Below are 14398 nucleotides of genomic sequence, written 5' to 3'. Positions count from 1 at the left end.
GCTATAGTCGAGTACCTCGACTATCAGATACCCGTTACTCAGCTAAAGGGACCAAAGGAAATAGAGATATGCAAGCAGCAAATGCGCCACCTACCGGCGGTAGACAGATTTAAGCGTTGTGGGCATTAGAGTGGGCGTGGCAAAGTTTTTTTTTAAATCAATCGATAGGTATTGACGAGACCAATACATTTAAGTTAAAATTTTTTATCTAGCACGAAAATTGTGGGCGCCACAGGCTTGGGCGGTTTGTGGGCGTTAGAGTGGGCGTGGCAAACTTTTTTTTGAATCAATCGATAGGTATTGACGAGACCAATACATTTCAGTTTTAATTTCTTATCTACCATCAAAATTGTGGGCGCCACAGACTTGGGCGGTTTGTGGGCGTTGGAGTGGGCGTGGCATATTCGCGTAATAAACTTGCGCTGCGCTCAAGCCTACGGAATCTAAATCTGAAATCTCGTTTCTCTATCTTTGATATTTTCCGAGATATCCGCGTTCATATTTACGATTTATTGAAGTTTGTGGGCGGTTTGTGGGCGTTAAAGTGGGCGTGGCAAACTTTTTTTAGGTCAGTCGGTAGGTATTGATGAGAACAATACATTTCAGTTAAAATTTTTGTTCTAGCATCGAAACTGTAGGAGCCACAGTTTTGGGCGGTTTGTGGGCGTTAGAGTGGGCGTGGCACTCTTTTGAAACAAACTTGCGCTGCGCAGGAATCTCAGGAATCTGCATGCCTAATCCCAGTATTGTAGCTCTTATAGTTTCCAAGATCTCAGCGTTCATACGGACAGACGGACAGACGGACAGACGGACAGACGGACATGGCTAGATCGACTCGGCTAGTGATCCTGATCAAGAATATATATACTTTATGGGGTCGGAAACGCTTCCTTCTGCCTGTTACATACTTTCCGACGAATCTAGTATACCCTTTTACTCTACGAGTAACGGGTATAAAAATATGTACGCAGAATAAAGATATAGCAATGAGTTCCGATGACGTGAGGCCCAACATAGTTGGATCAATTTGGAAAGAAAATCGTTGTTTATTAGTACTCATCTAAAAATATAACTTTCCTCAAAATTAAAATAAATCAAAGGAACATTTCGTAGATTGGCTTTCTGGACTTCCTTAAAAGAAATCTTTTTAACAATTTATATTGTCGACGTAATCAGTGGATTAATTATTGGGTTGGCAAGAAAGTCATGTCGTTTTTTTTCAATATTTTCAAAGATGATTTATTTATATCAGGACTTATAATTAATCAATTATGTATTGGCCGTTTTGTTCGACCACTAATGACCATCTCTCGGGCAGCTGCATAATTCCGCGCTCGAAGAACTTTTGGTCTTTTCCAGCAAAGAATCGAGACAAGTGGTTTTCGACAGCCTCATCTGAATCAAAGTTTTTACCATTCAAAGAGTTTTGAAGAGAGCGAAACAAATGGTAATCTGAAGGTGCTAAGTCCGGACTATAAGGTGGATGTGGTAGCACTTCCCAATTCAGCTCCGTTAATTTTTGCCGAGTGACCAAAGATGTGTGGGGCCTAGCGTTGTCATGGTGAAAGACTATACCCTTGCGATTAGCTAGTGCCGGCTCCTTTTCTTTAATTTTTTCCGCCAAATTGGATAGCTGGCGACAGTACACATCTGAATTGATGGTTTCATTCCGTCCCAGCAGCTCAAAGTGCACTACACCCTTCCAATTCCACCAAACAGACAGCATAACTTTCCTCTGATGGATATCGGCCTTTGATGTGGCTTGGGCTGGCTCATCTTTCTTGCTCCATGATCTTTTTCGTTGGACATTATTGTAAACAACCCACTTTTCGTCGCCAGTAATGATCCGCTTCAAAAAAGGATCGTTTTTAATCCGTTGCAGCAGAGAATAGCAGATGTTGATACGCTTAGTTAGGTGAATTTCCTTTAAGTTATGCGGAACCCAAACATCGAGCTTGCTTACGTAGCCAAGTTTCTTCAAATGGTTTTCAACCGTTGTATGCGACACACTGAGCTTCTCTGACATCTCCCGCGTTGAATAGCGCCGGCTTTCATCCAGCAAAGCCTGAATTTGTTCGTCAAAAACGGCCGATGGTCGACCAGAACGTGGGGCGTCTTTAACTCCAAAATCTCCAAGCCTGAATTTGGCAAACCAGCGCTGACATTGGCGATCACTCATGGCATCTTTACCATTCACTTCGCACAATTTTTCGCGAGCTTCGACCGCTTTTTTTCCTTTTCGGAAGTAAAAAAGCAAAATATGCCGAAAATGCTCACTTTGGTCCTCCATGTTTAATTTGCTATAGCTTCCACAAATGTTATCGAATAATTACCAAATTTTCGTCGATAGTACCTAAGACAATAAGCTTTAAAACGATACTAAAAAGTGTGACCCTGGTGCTCGATTAGTCGTAAATAAATTAGATTAAAAACGATTACTAAAAAAAACGACATGACTTTCTTGCCCACCCAATAGTATATAGTCCATCGATTACATCCACTATTTCAACTTTAAAAGTTCTCCTCTGATCTCTACGCAAATAGAATTTGGCCGTGGAATGTTCTTCTCATCAAATGCCTGTAACTTTATGACCATCTTATGACGTCCTCGAAGAGTAGGACCATGAACATTTTCAATCTTAAGCCTTAAATCGAAGGGCTCGTGTTCCAAAACGGTCTGGAAAAAAGATAAGCCAGGAGGTTATAAACAGCCTGATTCCTCTTGCACTGTGCTCGGACAGAACTTCATAATTTGTATTCCAATTGAACTTACACCCGGCTCTCTGAGGCACTTCTTAGCCACTTCGTGCTGATTGGATACGTATTGTGTCCAGTACTTGTACCAGTACTGATTCTTGTCGTACATGATGGGGCAAAAGTCCTGGTTGGATATGCTGAAGATAGTGGGCTCCCAGGTGCCGCGGTTGAAGTGCAACAAATCCACTCTAGCCTGCAAGGATGCGGAACTTTGGGGCTACTTTTAGGGATTATTCAAATGGGGATGACTTTACTGCAATACGATCGGTGGGCCGCACATCCCAGATAAGGGTGGCGTTGCCGGAGAGGTGGAGTATATCAGATTCATGTTCGATCACAAAATTGTCCAAGTTTACTGCCTGACGGGCGTTGATAGACCCGGGTGGACCATCGGTACAAGGCGCAAAAATATCCGGATCCTCTAGCATCAGTTCGTAGTCCATGGCCCAGGAGCTGGTCACCCCAAAAAAGAGCAGCATCAGAGTTCTCATGATGATTACAGCACCAACAATGTACGTTCAGACGCACGTAAGCACGTACTTTATAGCTACTGCCGTTTGAGAATTTTTTTTATCCATAACACTTATATAACGTTATTCCTTCTCCTATCATAAAGATCTTACATCCACGCGACATGCAACATATTAACATGTACCATGTTTGTAACAAATTGCTAGACATTGACATTGAAATTGGGAAAACAATGTCAAATCAATTAGTAGCTTCAAAAAACACTACCAAGGGCCCCATGGAAATATAAGTGTACCCATCACCGGGCCGATTTCTCGAGTGCCGGCTAACATTTATCGGACAGATAAAGTCCCTGCTAAGAAAATTTAGTTCTCTTGTACGTCAATGTGACAGCTAACTCTGATTCTTTTCTGATACTTTCTCAAACATAAACAAAACCTGTTGCAAATTTCAAAGCAAGCCCTCTGTTTTCGCTAAACACCTCAAAGGGAGTTAAGAAACCCGATTTTCTTTTACCAGAAGTTTATCTGGTCTCTAACTTTTTCGGAAAGGATATCAGCTTTTAGGGGCTGTGGACTCAAGAAACAGGCCCTACAAAACATAAACATAACAAAAGTACGCATCCGTTTGGATTGCGAATTTCGAATAATTTTTTAAGATTATTGTTATTAGCAGACAGTTTTAATAAGGAATAATTATCTATTTATTCAAGTTATAAACTATGAATAATACAATTATCTCTTAAAAGTTACAAGCATCAGGCAGACCTCCTGCATCGTGTTACTTTATCTTCTCGGCCTCTCCCCTGATTTCGAAGCATATGGTAGTCTTTCGCGGAACGTCCTTCTCGTCGAAAGCTTCAAAAGTGGACACGATCTTGTAACGACCCTGCAACGAGGCGCCTCGAATGTCCGTTAGGCGCAGCTGCATATCAAATGGTTTGTGCATCAGCACGGTCTAAAATGGGAAGCCAAGTTAAAAAGGATAGTTAAACGAGGTCAATTTGAGGGCCAGCTCACACCACGCGTCTTGAAGCACTTCTTCTTGATCTCCTCGCGGTTCGAAATGTATTTGGTCCAGTATTTGAACCATGACAGATTCTCGTCGAACATCGCGGCACAAAAGTCCGGCGTGGCCAAGCTAAATAGGGTCGGTTCCCAGCTGCCGCGGTTGTAGTGCATCACCGTAAACCTGCCCTAAAATGGAACTGCTTATTCTTCAGTGAAAATCGTTTTCATAAAGACTGAATTTACGGAAATACGATCGTTGGACTCCACGTCCCAGTTGGCGGTGATATTCTCGGATAGATGAATAATATCGGCGTCCTGATTGATTTCCAAGTTATCCAGATTGAATGCTTCTCTGAATCCAATGGATCCGGGCGGCCCTTCTGTGCATGGAGCGAAGATATCGGGATCCTCGAGCAACAGTTCGTAGTCCGTGCCCCGGGAACTGGCCACGATTACGATGAGCAGCAGTAGAGTTCTCAACATGATGATACACAAACTGCTGCGATTTTGGGTTTTATATAGTAGTACCAGTACCGTCACAATTTTAAAATGTTATTCAATTACGGATTAACACAGCTTAGCTTGTAACAAATTAAAGTGTAACCAATTAAAGCCGATCTGTAATACATATCACAAAACGTCACGAGCTTTTGATTGGCAGTGTACTGATCTAATTTGCGATAAATACGCAAAATTTCGGAATATTGCTAAAAATATATAGATTATAACGTATAATTGGAAAACACTACAAATGTGTATTCCGAATATACATATATTCATATGTTATACATGCATATCTTTTTTGAGACCTTAAAATCCGTTTAAATTTCTTGATCAGTAATAAGAAAACATCAAAAACTCAAATCTCAGACATGCATATGTGTTATATTCCATAACTACTTTGCATTACTGGGCGAGACAGAGACACACCCACGACGAATAATAATGATAAGATAAGTGGGTATACACATGCCGCAATTATATCATAACTTGTGAATCACAAATGCTGTTTCAAATTCATTAAAATTAATTGCCCGTTGATTGCTGTAGTCGCTTAAATTAAACATGCAGAGCACTCGGCACTGTTTGAACCTCCACGTGTCAACTACTACGAAGTCAGCTTGCCACAACAGTCAATCCACAGCAACAGAGGGAAAAGCATCAAGAATTGTTCCCGCAAAGTTATTTACGGAATAATGCAAAGTAATTAATACAACTAAGTCGACAATTCTCATGCTCTCCAATTGTTTGTGGAGCTTAAAGGGGAATGCATTTCGCATTCTTGTCCCATCTCAGATTTTATTGTCTGCGTGTAGGAGGAGGAATGGATCGAATTGCAATAGGGACCTGCGTCATTCTGCCTCTCTAAGCATCTGTAAATAAATCTGAATCAAGATGTTGGAAAAAATATGTCTTTAAATTGTTTGAATTCATTTTTAGCGTTTAACGTTTTATGCCCATATCATACATTTTGTACTCTAAGCATTTTTAAAACAACGTTAAGAGTTCAGTCCCGATAAATAAATACAATAGTTCGCAAAGCGAAAGGACCTTGCGCCAGATATAAAATGCCTGATGGCATCATGTTCGCATCCTGTTCGGAATAAACTCTCAACTACATACAGCTAGAATGCTCAGTGAATTACCATTTCCAGTTGAGATTCAGCCTTGAAAATGGCTTTCAGACTTTTTATATGCGCAAACAATACAGAGATAGAGAAAAACCGCGATACATTGTCATAGAAATGGAAACAGCTGTGAGTGCTGCCATAAATAAAAACTCATTTGGTCTTGTCGATGGTATTCGGCCATATAGTGAGTCGTCTATAGATACACAAAACATGAAATTTGACTTTCGTCTAACGGCCCACACAAGCACAATCTAAACGCTTAGCAGCAGTGTTAAAAAATAAAACAATTAAATATAGAAAAGAAAAATAAAAAAATCATTTCGCCCAACGTGGGGCTCGAACCCACGACCCTGAGATTAAGAGTCTCATGCTCTACCGACTGAGCTAGCCGGGCACTTGTGACGACAACCGTCAAAAAGATTTCCCATTTGGTGCTTCAGGCTAAGAACACAAACGTAAAAAACGATATTATCTAAGCAAGCCAGAAATAATCAAATACCTGTTATTTAAAATTATATAAAGCTTGAACTTTTCTAATCAAATATTAAGCTTGAACTTTTCTGGCAAATATAGAAGCAATAAGTATATTCAAAGGGAGTTATAATTTCTAGGGAAGTTTTGTTGTTACTATTTAGTCTTAAGTTTCGACCAGACGATCAGACAAATAACAAAAAATACTTGCAAAAAATTGTAAAAACATAATGTTGTAAAAAGATTTTTATATCGTAAGCATTTTGATTGATATGAGCTCAATAAAAGAGCATAATTAAAACATGTCAATTAGTACCACTTAATACTTTTGTACAATTTATAGAAAAGCTGGTTTTCTGGTTAACAATTAAATAAGTTAAACATTTTAATTAATTTGTTTTTATCTGAAAATAAAAACCAGGGGAATATACAACTGAAAGTAGAGTATCTGACTGAATTTTGCAATTAAAGCACATACAAATAGGCGTGGCACTCTGTTGAAATAAACTGGTGCTGCATGTGAGAATCTATCAACTCTATCTCAATTTTCTTACTCTTACAATTTTCAAGATCTAAGCGTATATAGAGACGGACTGATAGACAGACGGACATGGATAGATCAACTTGTCTAGTGATCCTGGGAGCACTGACATACTTTATAGGGTCAAAAACAATTCAATCTAACTGTTACATACAAAAAGAATACACCCTTTAAAAGGGTGCAAAGTAAAAAAAAGATTTCGCCCAACGTGGGGCTCGAACCCACGACCCTGAGATTAAGAGTCTCATGCTCTACCGACTGAGCTAGCCGGGCACTTATGAAGACGATAAAAAAAAATACGAACTTTTTTGTGCACACAATCAGCAAAACTGATCAAGACGGATATAAGTTGAATTCACCTTCTATGCAAATTAATATTATCACATTCCTGTTATTGATGCATTTAAGCAACGAAGTGATAGGCTTATTTTAGAAAAATAAATCGAGATCGAAGGATCGATCTAGTCGACTGACTGCTTCGACTATCAGATACCCGTTACTTTTCTACCAATTTAACAAGTAAATATGCCTTTAGATGGCATCTCTAAGGAAAGTATCGTAGCTGACTTACTATTGGCACTCGGCTGAAATAAACTTAAGCTGCGTTGGTAACCTGGAATCTTCATGTAAAATCTCAACACTCGAGCACTTATAGTTTCCCAGATATCTGTGCTAATAAGGATGAACAAAGAACATTGCTAGATCGACTCGGTTAGTGATCCTGATAGAGATGTACTTTATTCAGTTCGAAACGCTTCCCTTCAACGCGTTGTGTTTAACATCATATTTTTTAGGAATTACAATATATCCTTTTCACTAAGAGAAACGGATATAAAAAATTATTTCGCCCAACGTGGGGCTCGAACCCACGACCCTGAGATTAAGAGTCTCATGCTCTACCGACTGAGCTAGCCGGGCAGTTGTGACAAATGTCAAATAATACGTGGTTTTTGGTGCTATAGGCTAAAAACTAAATTTGCAAAACTGATCAAGACAGAAATAAGATGATCATAACCCATCTGCATTAAATTAGCTTAAACTTCTATGCTAAATAATAATTTCAAAATTCTGATTTTAATGCATTTAAACAAGGAGTTAATAAAAAAAATTTTTTATTGTTATTTTGTATATTTTTGCAAAATAAAACCAGAAGGATCTACCTAGTCTATTGACAGCCTCGACTATCAAATACCCGTTACTCTGTTAACCACTTTACAAGTAAAAATGTCTTCAAATGTCGTCCCTAGTGAAAGAGACGTTGCTGACCGAATATTTCGATTTTAGGACGATAGTGGCCCGAGGCAATCGGCTCCATTAAAATTGTCCTGTGTTGGCATCCTGGAATCTGCATGTAAAGTCTCAACACTCGAGCACTTATAGTTTCCAAAATACAGATCCCAGATGGTAAGGACCAACGAAGATCAACTCGGTTAATGATCCTGATTAAGATGTTCTTCTTGTACGGTTCGAAACATCATATTTTTTAACGATTGCAAGATATCCTTTTTAACTAACAGTAACGGATATAAAAAATCGTTTCGCCCAACGTGGGGCTCGAACCCACGACCCTGAGATTAAGAGTCTCATGCTCTACCGACTGAGCTAGCCGGGCAGTTGTGACGACTGTCCAAGAAATACATGGTTTGTGTTGCTTTAGGCTAAGAAAACAATCTGAAAAACTGATCAATACAGAAATAAGATGATCATTAACCTTCTGATTAAATTATATATAGCTTAAACTTCTATGCAAATTAATATTTCACAACGATGATCCTAATGCATTTAAACAATAAGTAATTTTGGGAAAAAAACATCCTATTTTTTTTTTTTTGAAATTTTGTATTTATTTGCAAAATAAAACCAGAAGGATCTACCTAGTCTACTGACTGCCTCGACTATCAAATACCTGTTACTCTGTTAACCAAGTAAAAATGCCCTCAGGTGGAGTCTCTATCCTGTAATCTGCATGTAAAGTCTCAACACTCGAGCACGTATAGTTTCCAAAATATAGGTCCGAGATGATGATAAGGACGATCGAAGAACATAGATCAGATCAACTCGGTGTTAGTGATCCTGATCAAGACGTTACGGTTCGAAACGCATCCTTCGACGTTTTGTGTTAGCATCATATTTTTTAATGATTACAAGATATCCTTTTAGCTAAGAGTAACGGATATAAAAAATCGTTTCGCCCAACGTGGGGCTCGAACCCACGACCCTGAGATTAAGAGTCTCATGCTCTACCGACTGAGCTAGCCGGGCAGTTGTGACCGCAACCGAAAAAAATACATACCATTTAGTTTTTCAGGTTAAAAGTCACAACTAGAAATAACACATAATCGGAAACAAAATAATTATAGGCCAGCTGGATAAAAACATAGAACGAACACAATGAAAAACTTTATTTTTAAAGCATGTCAGATAACAAGTAAAGACAAAGGGCTTTTTAATTCCACCGAGGAACACTTTCTTGTTATCTTAACCGACCCATGGTCTTTTTAAAATTACAAAATAAATCCATTTTTCAAACCTGCTCCCAATGCATTTAAACAATCTAAAGAAAAACTGGTTTTTTGCTTCCAATTAGGAATTAATTAGGTGTTAGCGTCATTTTGGGCAAATTAATCCGAAAATATTTGTATTCGTTTTGTATTCAATTGGAAATTAAAAAAAAATAAATCGCCCAACGTGGGGCTCGAACCCACGACCCTGAGATTAAGAGTCTCATGCTCTACCGACTGAGCTAGCCGGGCAGTTGGACGTCATCACTGGCTGTCAAAATTGGGGGAACATGAAAAAATTCATTGAGTGTTATCTATAAATACCTAGGTGGATTCCTAGAGAGAGAGGTCCTCAAAACAGATTCATAAAATTTTGTTTTAATAATTTATTAATATTTAGTTATCGATTACCAGTTTTGGTTATCGTGCTCTACCGATCGAAGGTCAGATGACGTAATGACCTCTATCAAAATCTGATCAATAATAAATGTATGACCAACATATTCAAACGCCCATTTGTGATTTTTTAAGGCACAGATATTATCGAATTTGATCGTGTGTGCAATTATAATCATTAGCATGCGACACAGAGCTGTATATATGGGGCATACGCCACTGCAGCCCCATACCGAAAACCTTGTTAAAATGAGGGCTACGTTAAGGATTCTAGTGCTCCAAGTGTACATCTGTTGGGCTGGAGCTATTGAATACCAGTTTATAGTGGACGAGGACGGCATGTTGGCTCCATGTGAAGATCAACATGGAAATCCTTCCAATATCGATGGCCTGTTGGACATGTCCACCGTTAAGGTAACCAAAGCAGGAAACAAAATTTTGATAGAGGGCGAACACGCTGTCGTCTGGGAAGATGTCCAGCCTGAGGACACAATAAAGGTAAGTCGTTTTTAACGGAACTACCTATTACCTAATTAAATATTCCTTAGCTTTCTGGGCAAGTCTATCGCCAGGAAAAGGGCACCTGGCATAAAACAATGTTCTCCGGCAGCAGCAATAACTTTTGCCATAACATGTTTGAGAAGAATCAATATTGGTTTAAGTTCTGGACTCAGTATATAAAGAATTCCGATGAGATCAAGAACAAGTGTTTAAACACTCTGGGCGTAAGTGAATGTATATGTCATTTAATCTCAGGCAACCGTAACTTCCTCCGTTCTTAGGCCGTCTTAAAATATGAGCAATTCGAAATGGATTTAAAGGGCAATCTGAATGCTCCGAATCTAGAGGGGCGCTACAAGTTGGTTGTGCAGATTGAGGCTTTTGATAAGCGCAACGTGAAGCGCCCAGTGTCCATTTGCACGGAACTCCGCGGCACCGCATCAAAGGTCTAATCGCGACAATTATATATGCATGCTAAACATACAGCGAAACACCATTAAAGTTTTTAATTGAGCAATTCACAAGCAATTCACCAAGTCATGAGTATTGGAGGGAATTAAAGGGATAGTTGGGGTCGTAAGCGAAGAACTACCGTTCAGTTCATCATGAAGTCCAAGAACAACCAGCCGAAGCAAGCGGACAACTTTCACAAGTGGACAGTCGAGCTGGCCCAGGAGTCCTCCATCCATGGCGTACCCTACATGGCCCGAAGGGATCTCCACTGGACCGAGCGCCTCTTCTGGATGGCCATTGTCCTGGCCTCGGCCTACTACGCCATCAACAGCTGCCTGGCCCAGTGGGATCGGTTCCGGGAAAATCCCATTGTCTACGAGTATGAATATCTCTTCGCGCTGCGCAACTTCACCTTCCTCGGGGTCACACTTTGCACCAGCTTTGCGGATGAGAAGTCGATGGAGCAGGTCATAAACCAGTAAGTTGTGGCTTGATATATATCCAAGAGAGAGAATAAATAAAGAACAAGTGGGCATTCAAATGAAGGACAACGAACTTAGGATGAGGAGTTTCGAGTGCTGGGAACATCTGCTTATTTATATTTTTAAAGTGATATTCATTATCGCCGGGAATATTGGGACTTGTACATTAAACATTTGACGGTCTCCTAGCTACATTCCTCGATTGTAGTTCTATCAATTCATGCAATAGGAACAACACATCTGACCCTCTAATGGATACTTTCTACCTTTATGGGCTTTTGTGGGGGTGTCAATCTTTTTTTAGGTCAATCGATAGGTACTGACGAAACCAGAACATATCTGTTATAATTTTCTGGACGTTGCAGTTTTCGTCTGTTTGTGGGCGTTAGGGTGAGTGTGGCACTATGCTGAAAGAAAGAATGCGCAAGAATCTTTAGAATCCGCATGCCTTATCCCATGCCTTTTATAGTTTCCGAGATCTCAGCGTTTATACGGACAGACGGACATGGGTAGATCGACTCATATAAAGATAAAAAGTATATATATATTACATAATCGGATGCTTTTCCTTCCACCTGTTACGTACTTTCCGACGAATCTAACATACCCCTTTTACGCTACGAATAATGGGTATTATTAACTACCTAAATTTCTAATATTTTTAATCGAGAACTTGGGGAGTGAACCCCATTCAAGACCCAGAAAAGGCAAATTATTACAAGGAGTTTTTGCGCGTGCTCAACCACCTTCAGTACAAGACACTGGAGACCTTAAGGCCTTTCGAAAATGATACCAGTCTGGACAACTTAAATTACGTGAGTATACTTCTCAAACTTCAGGAGAGGATTCTTCCGAACGAAATCCCTGTTGTCATGGCGCCGATCATAACGGAGGCGGGTTTATGCCAAACCACCAGCCAGCTAAACCGGTACGGCAATCCCTATGGCAAAATGTAAGTTTTCGTCTATTTATACAATAAATATATATATAAACATGAGAGAACGCTATATTCGACGGCCTCGACTATCAGATACCCGCTACTCAGTTAAGGGGAGTGTGAGGGAGATGGAGATATGCAAGGAGCCAAGCGAAGGATTCCAATATTGATATCGATTCCTTTATTTGCTTATAACTTTTTAATAGATGGTCTGATTTAAACAACTTTTGGTATGAAGATAGATAATCAGAACGTTAAACATGTTTTAGCGTTATGGACGTTTGATTGGGCGTGGCACCCTGCAGGAATAAACTTTCGCTGCGCAAGAAGCTCTAGAATCTGCATGCCGAATTCCAATTTGCCTACTTGTCCGTATGAGCGCTGAGATATCAGAGACTATAAAAGCTAGAATGTTGGGATTAAGTATACAGATTCTAGGTGCTCTTTTGAAGTGCAAGTTTGTTTCAGCAGTGTTTTGGCAATACACGCAACTTAGAAATTCAATTACATGAGAACCGTGCATTTCCGCGAAACACATTTTAACCTAGATTCTTAAGAAATCGCAGTCCAGCAAGGGTAATTTTAGCGATTTCTTGTTTTTGACTATTACCCACTCCCTTTAGCTGAATAACCGGTACATGAAAGTCGAGGCCATCGACAAAAGCGTTTTTTCATGTCTAATATAAAATAGATATTGAACTTTCAAGTGCATATTGCTTACTTCCTATGTCTTGTATATTAAAGTTTTAATTGTTTTTGTGTTAGTTATTACACAGGTCTTCAAAATCCTTTTTCTGGGCCCAAGGCCAAACGCTAAAAAAAAAATCAAAGGATTCTACCTATAGATTCCTACCCAAAACTAGGAAAATTTTTATCACGTCACAAAAAAAGTTGCTAAGGTACCAAATGTTTGTTTTTTTTAAGGGCATTCGTAGCTTAGAACCAGACTGTAGCCGAAACTACTCTGAACCCTTAACTTCAGAAATGAAGAACTCCCGTTTTGTGGGACCTATACTTCTTTAAAATACAAAAATTTGGTACTTTGACACGATTTTCTTAAAACTCTTAGGTAATGAGAAGTTTCAAAGTTTGTGGTCGTAACCTTCAGGTGAAATCCTTTCAGATTTTGTAGCGTTTAATGATGGGCTTTTTTTGTCGACATGTGTGATCAGTCTAGTCTAGTTTATTTTTAAAGCATTTTTATCTTAGAGAAAACATGAAAGTTTCGGAAGTGAAAGCCTGCGGCTTCTTCAGCGACTGCCAATTAATGCACAAGCCATTCAATACCATAAAGACCCACATGTTTTTGGTGAGCAGTGAATAATATATTTTAGAAATACATTAATATAACCCTAAGCCACTTTTTAGTACCTGCACGATGTCAACGAACTTATGCTACCCGACGATCTGCGCACCATCTTTTTTGATGCCAAAGTCCTAAGCTCCTATATTATCGGGGTGATGCTTCACTCGATATCGGCGGATAGAGAGGTGAGAAACTTACCGGTGGCATATCGCAAGTGTCGCTACAATGACGAAAATGATCTGGAGTACTTCAGTGTGAGTTTAACATGTTTGACGAATGTGGCAAATCTGAACAGTCGATTCTCCCAAAGCCATATCATCCGAGCCTATGTCGACTGGAGTGCCGAATTAAATATGCCCTCAGCCTGTGCAACTGCAAGCCCTATTTCTATGTGGCAGCTCCAGAAGCTCCGGTTTGCAACATAACCGGAATGCTATGCCTGGCCCGCTCAAAATGGCTGGAAAAACCTTGCGATTGCTTTCCATTGTGCCTGGAGAACACCTACAACATTGTCCAACTGGAGGAACAGAATGGGGTGGGTGTGGGATCCATGCGTCCTTTACGAGTATAACCTCTATACTATACTTTCATAAGGGCGATGACAAATACTCGGGCCAGGAGTTCGAGCGGACGATTATCATCAACATGAAGCTCCCCAAGATGGGCATGAAGCGGCGGGTCGTTTTCAGCACGGATCAGTTGATAATGTCTTTCGGCGGAGCCATCGGCCTCTTTCTCGGTGCCAGCTTCATGACCATCTACGGCCTGATCTATCTATTCCTCACTTTTATAGCTTATAAATGCAAAAACAGCTTATTTAAGAAACAATGAACTTTATAGGGCATCTATTAAAAACATTAGGAAATTCCACCTAATCCGTACAAACTTCTTTAATTACTAACAAAAAATAAGCTTAAATTCCTTTTTACCTTAATTATTTA

General features: G+C 39.7%; 5 protein-coding genes and 6 non-coding genes across 40 annotated transcripts in view; 2 read left to right on the top strand and 9 right to left on the bottom strand.

Annotated features, from left to right (window-relative positions):
* Window positions 1-14398, bottom strand: part of LOC119551201 (protein MTSS 2) — a 51430-nt gene that overhangs the window by 18794 nt on the left and 18238 nt on the right. The gene's annotated exons all lie outside the window — the stretch shown is intronic.
* Window positions 1213-3254, bottom strand: LOC119551207. The gene is made up of 3 exons (XM_037860440.1): window positions 3012-3254; window positions 2774-2950; window positions 1213-2677 (listed from the first exon to the last, which is right to left on the bottom strand). Exons 1-3 carry the CDS (start codon window positions 3246-3248, stop codon window positions 2501-2503), a joined length of 591 nt encoding a protein of 196 aa, XP_037716368.1. The 5' UTR covers window positions 3249-3254; the 3' UTR covers window positions 1213-2500.
* On the bottom strand, window positions 3908-5343 carry LOC119551206. The gene is made up of 4 exons (XM_037860439.1): window positions 5139-5343; window positions 4482-4856; window positions 4248-4424; window positions 3908-4185 (listed from the first exon to the last, which is right to left on the bottom strand). Exons 2-4 carry the CDS (start codon window positions 4719-4721, stop codon window positions 4009-4011), a joined length of 594 nt encoding a protein of 197 aa, XP_037716367.1. The 5' UTR covers window positions 4722-4856; window positions 5139-5343; the 3' UTR covers window positions 3908-4008.
* Trnak-cuu lies at window positions 6191-6263 on the bottom strand. The gene has a single exon. It is a non-coding gene; the product is annotated as a tRNA-Lys (tRNA).
* Trnak-cuu lies at window positions 7082-7154 on the bottom strand. The gene has a single exon. It is a non-coding gene; the product is annotated as a tRNA-Lys (tRNA).
* Trnak-cuu lies at window positions 7727-7799 on the bottom strand. Its single transcript has one exon. It is a non-coding gene; the product is annotated as a tRNA-Lys (tRNA).
* Trnak-cuu lies at window positions 8421-8493 on the bottom strand. Its single transcript has one exon. It is a non-coding gene; the product is annotated as a tRNA-Lys (tRNA).
* Trnak-cuu lies at window positions 9071-9143 on the bottom strand. The gene has a single exon. It is a non-coding gene; the product is annotated as a tRNA-Lys (tRNA).
* Window positions 9562-9634, bottom strand: Trnak-cuu. Its single transcript has one exon. It is a non-coding gene; the product is annotated as a tRNA-Lys (tRNA).
* On the top strand, window positions 10024-10760 carry LOC119551205. The gene is made up of 3 exons (XM_037860438.1): window positions 10024-10276; window positions 10327-10503; window positions 10561-10760. Exons 1-3 carry the CDS (start codon window positions 10028-10030, stop codon window positions 10729-10731), a joined length of 597 nt encoding a protein of 198 aa, XP_037716366.1. The 5' UTR covers window positions 10024-10027; the 3' UTR covers window positions 10732-10760.
* Window positions 10885-14288, top strand: LOC119549457. The gene is made up of 6 exons (XM_037857557.1): window positions 10885-11210; window positions 11885-12166; window positions 13361-13460; window positions 13520-13711; window positions 13768-13992; window positions 14052-14288. The coding sequence occupies exons 1-6, from the start codon at window positions 10885-10887 to the stop codon at window positions 14286-14288; spliced, it is 1362 nt and encodes a 453-aa protein (XP_037713485.1).

This window comes from Drosophila subpulchrella, chromosome 2R (genome assembly GCF_014743375.2).
Source record: "Drosophila subpulchrella strain 33 F10 #4 breed RU33 chromosome 2R, RU_Dsub_v1.1 Primary Assembly, whole genome shotgun sequence".
Classification (NCBI taxonomy): domain Eukaryota; kingdom Metazoa; phylum Arthropoda; class Insecta; order Diptera; family Drosophilidae; genus Drosophila; species Drosophila subpulchrella.
This window is presented reverse-complemented; position numbering and strand designations above follow the sequence as displayed.

Bases quoted from the DNA above. Each gene is read 5' to 3' on its own strand.
- LOC119551207 (XM_037860440.1), bottom strand. From the start codon at position 3,248: ATGAGAACTCTGATGCTGCTCTTTTTTGGGGTGACCAGCTCCTGGGCC. The intron at 2,951-3,011 runs GTAAAGTCATCC...GCATCCTTGCAG, and splicing joins GGCCCACCGATCGTATTGCA to GCTAGAGTGGATTTGTTGCA. The intron at 2,678-2,773 runs GTAAGTTCAATT...TCTTTTTTCCAG, and splicing joins AGTGCCTCAGAGAGCCGGGT to ACCGTTTTGGAACACGAGCC.
- LOC119551206 (XM_037860439.1), bottom strand. From the start codon at position 4,721: ATGTTGAGAACTCTACTGCTGCTCATCGTAATCGTGGCCAGTTCCCGG. The intron at 4,425-4,481 runs GTAAATTCAGTC...GTTCCATTTTAG, and splicing joins AGTCCAACGATCGTATTTCC to GGCAGGTTTACGGTGATGCA. The intron at 4,186-4,247 runs GTGAGCTGGCCC...TTCCCATTTTAG, and splicing joins AGTGCTTCAAGACGCGTGGT to ACCGTGCTGATGCACAAACC.
- LOC119551205 (XM_037860438.1), top strand. From the start codon at position 10,028: ATGAGGGCTACGTTAAGGATTCTAGTGCTCCAAGTGTACATCTGTTGG. The intron at 10,277-10,326 runs GTAAGTCGTTTT...AATATTCCTTAG, and splicing joins AGCCTGAGGACACAATAAAG to CTTTCTGGGCAAGTCTATCG. The intron at 10,504-10,560 runs GTAAGTGAATGT...CTCCGTTCTTAG, and splicing joins AGTGTTTAAACACTCTGGGC to GCCGTCTTAAAATATGAGCA.
- LOC119549457 (XM_037857557.1), top strand. From the start codon at position 10,885: ATGAAGTCCAAGAACAACCAGCCGAAGCAAGCGGACAACTTTCACAAG. The intron at 13,712-13,767 runs GTGAGTTTAACA...ATTCTCCCAAAG, and splicing joins ATGATCTGGAGTACTTCAGT to CCATATCATCCGAGCCTATG. The intron at 13,993-14,051 runs GTGGGTGTGGGA...TACTTTCATAAG, and splicing joins AACTGGAGGAACAGAATGGG to GGCGATGACAAATACTCGGG.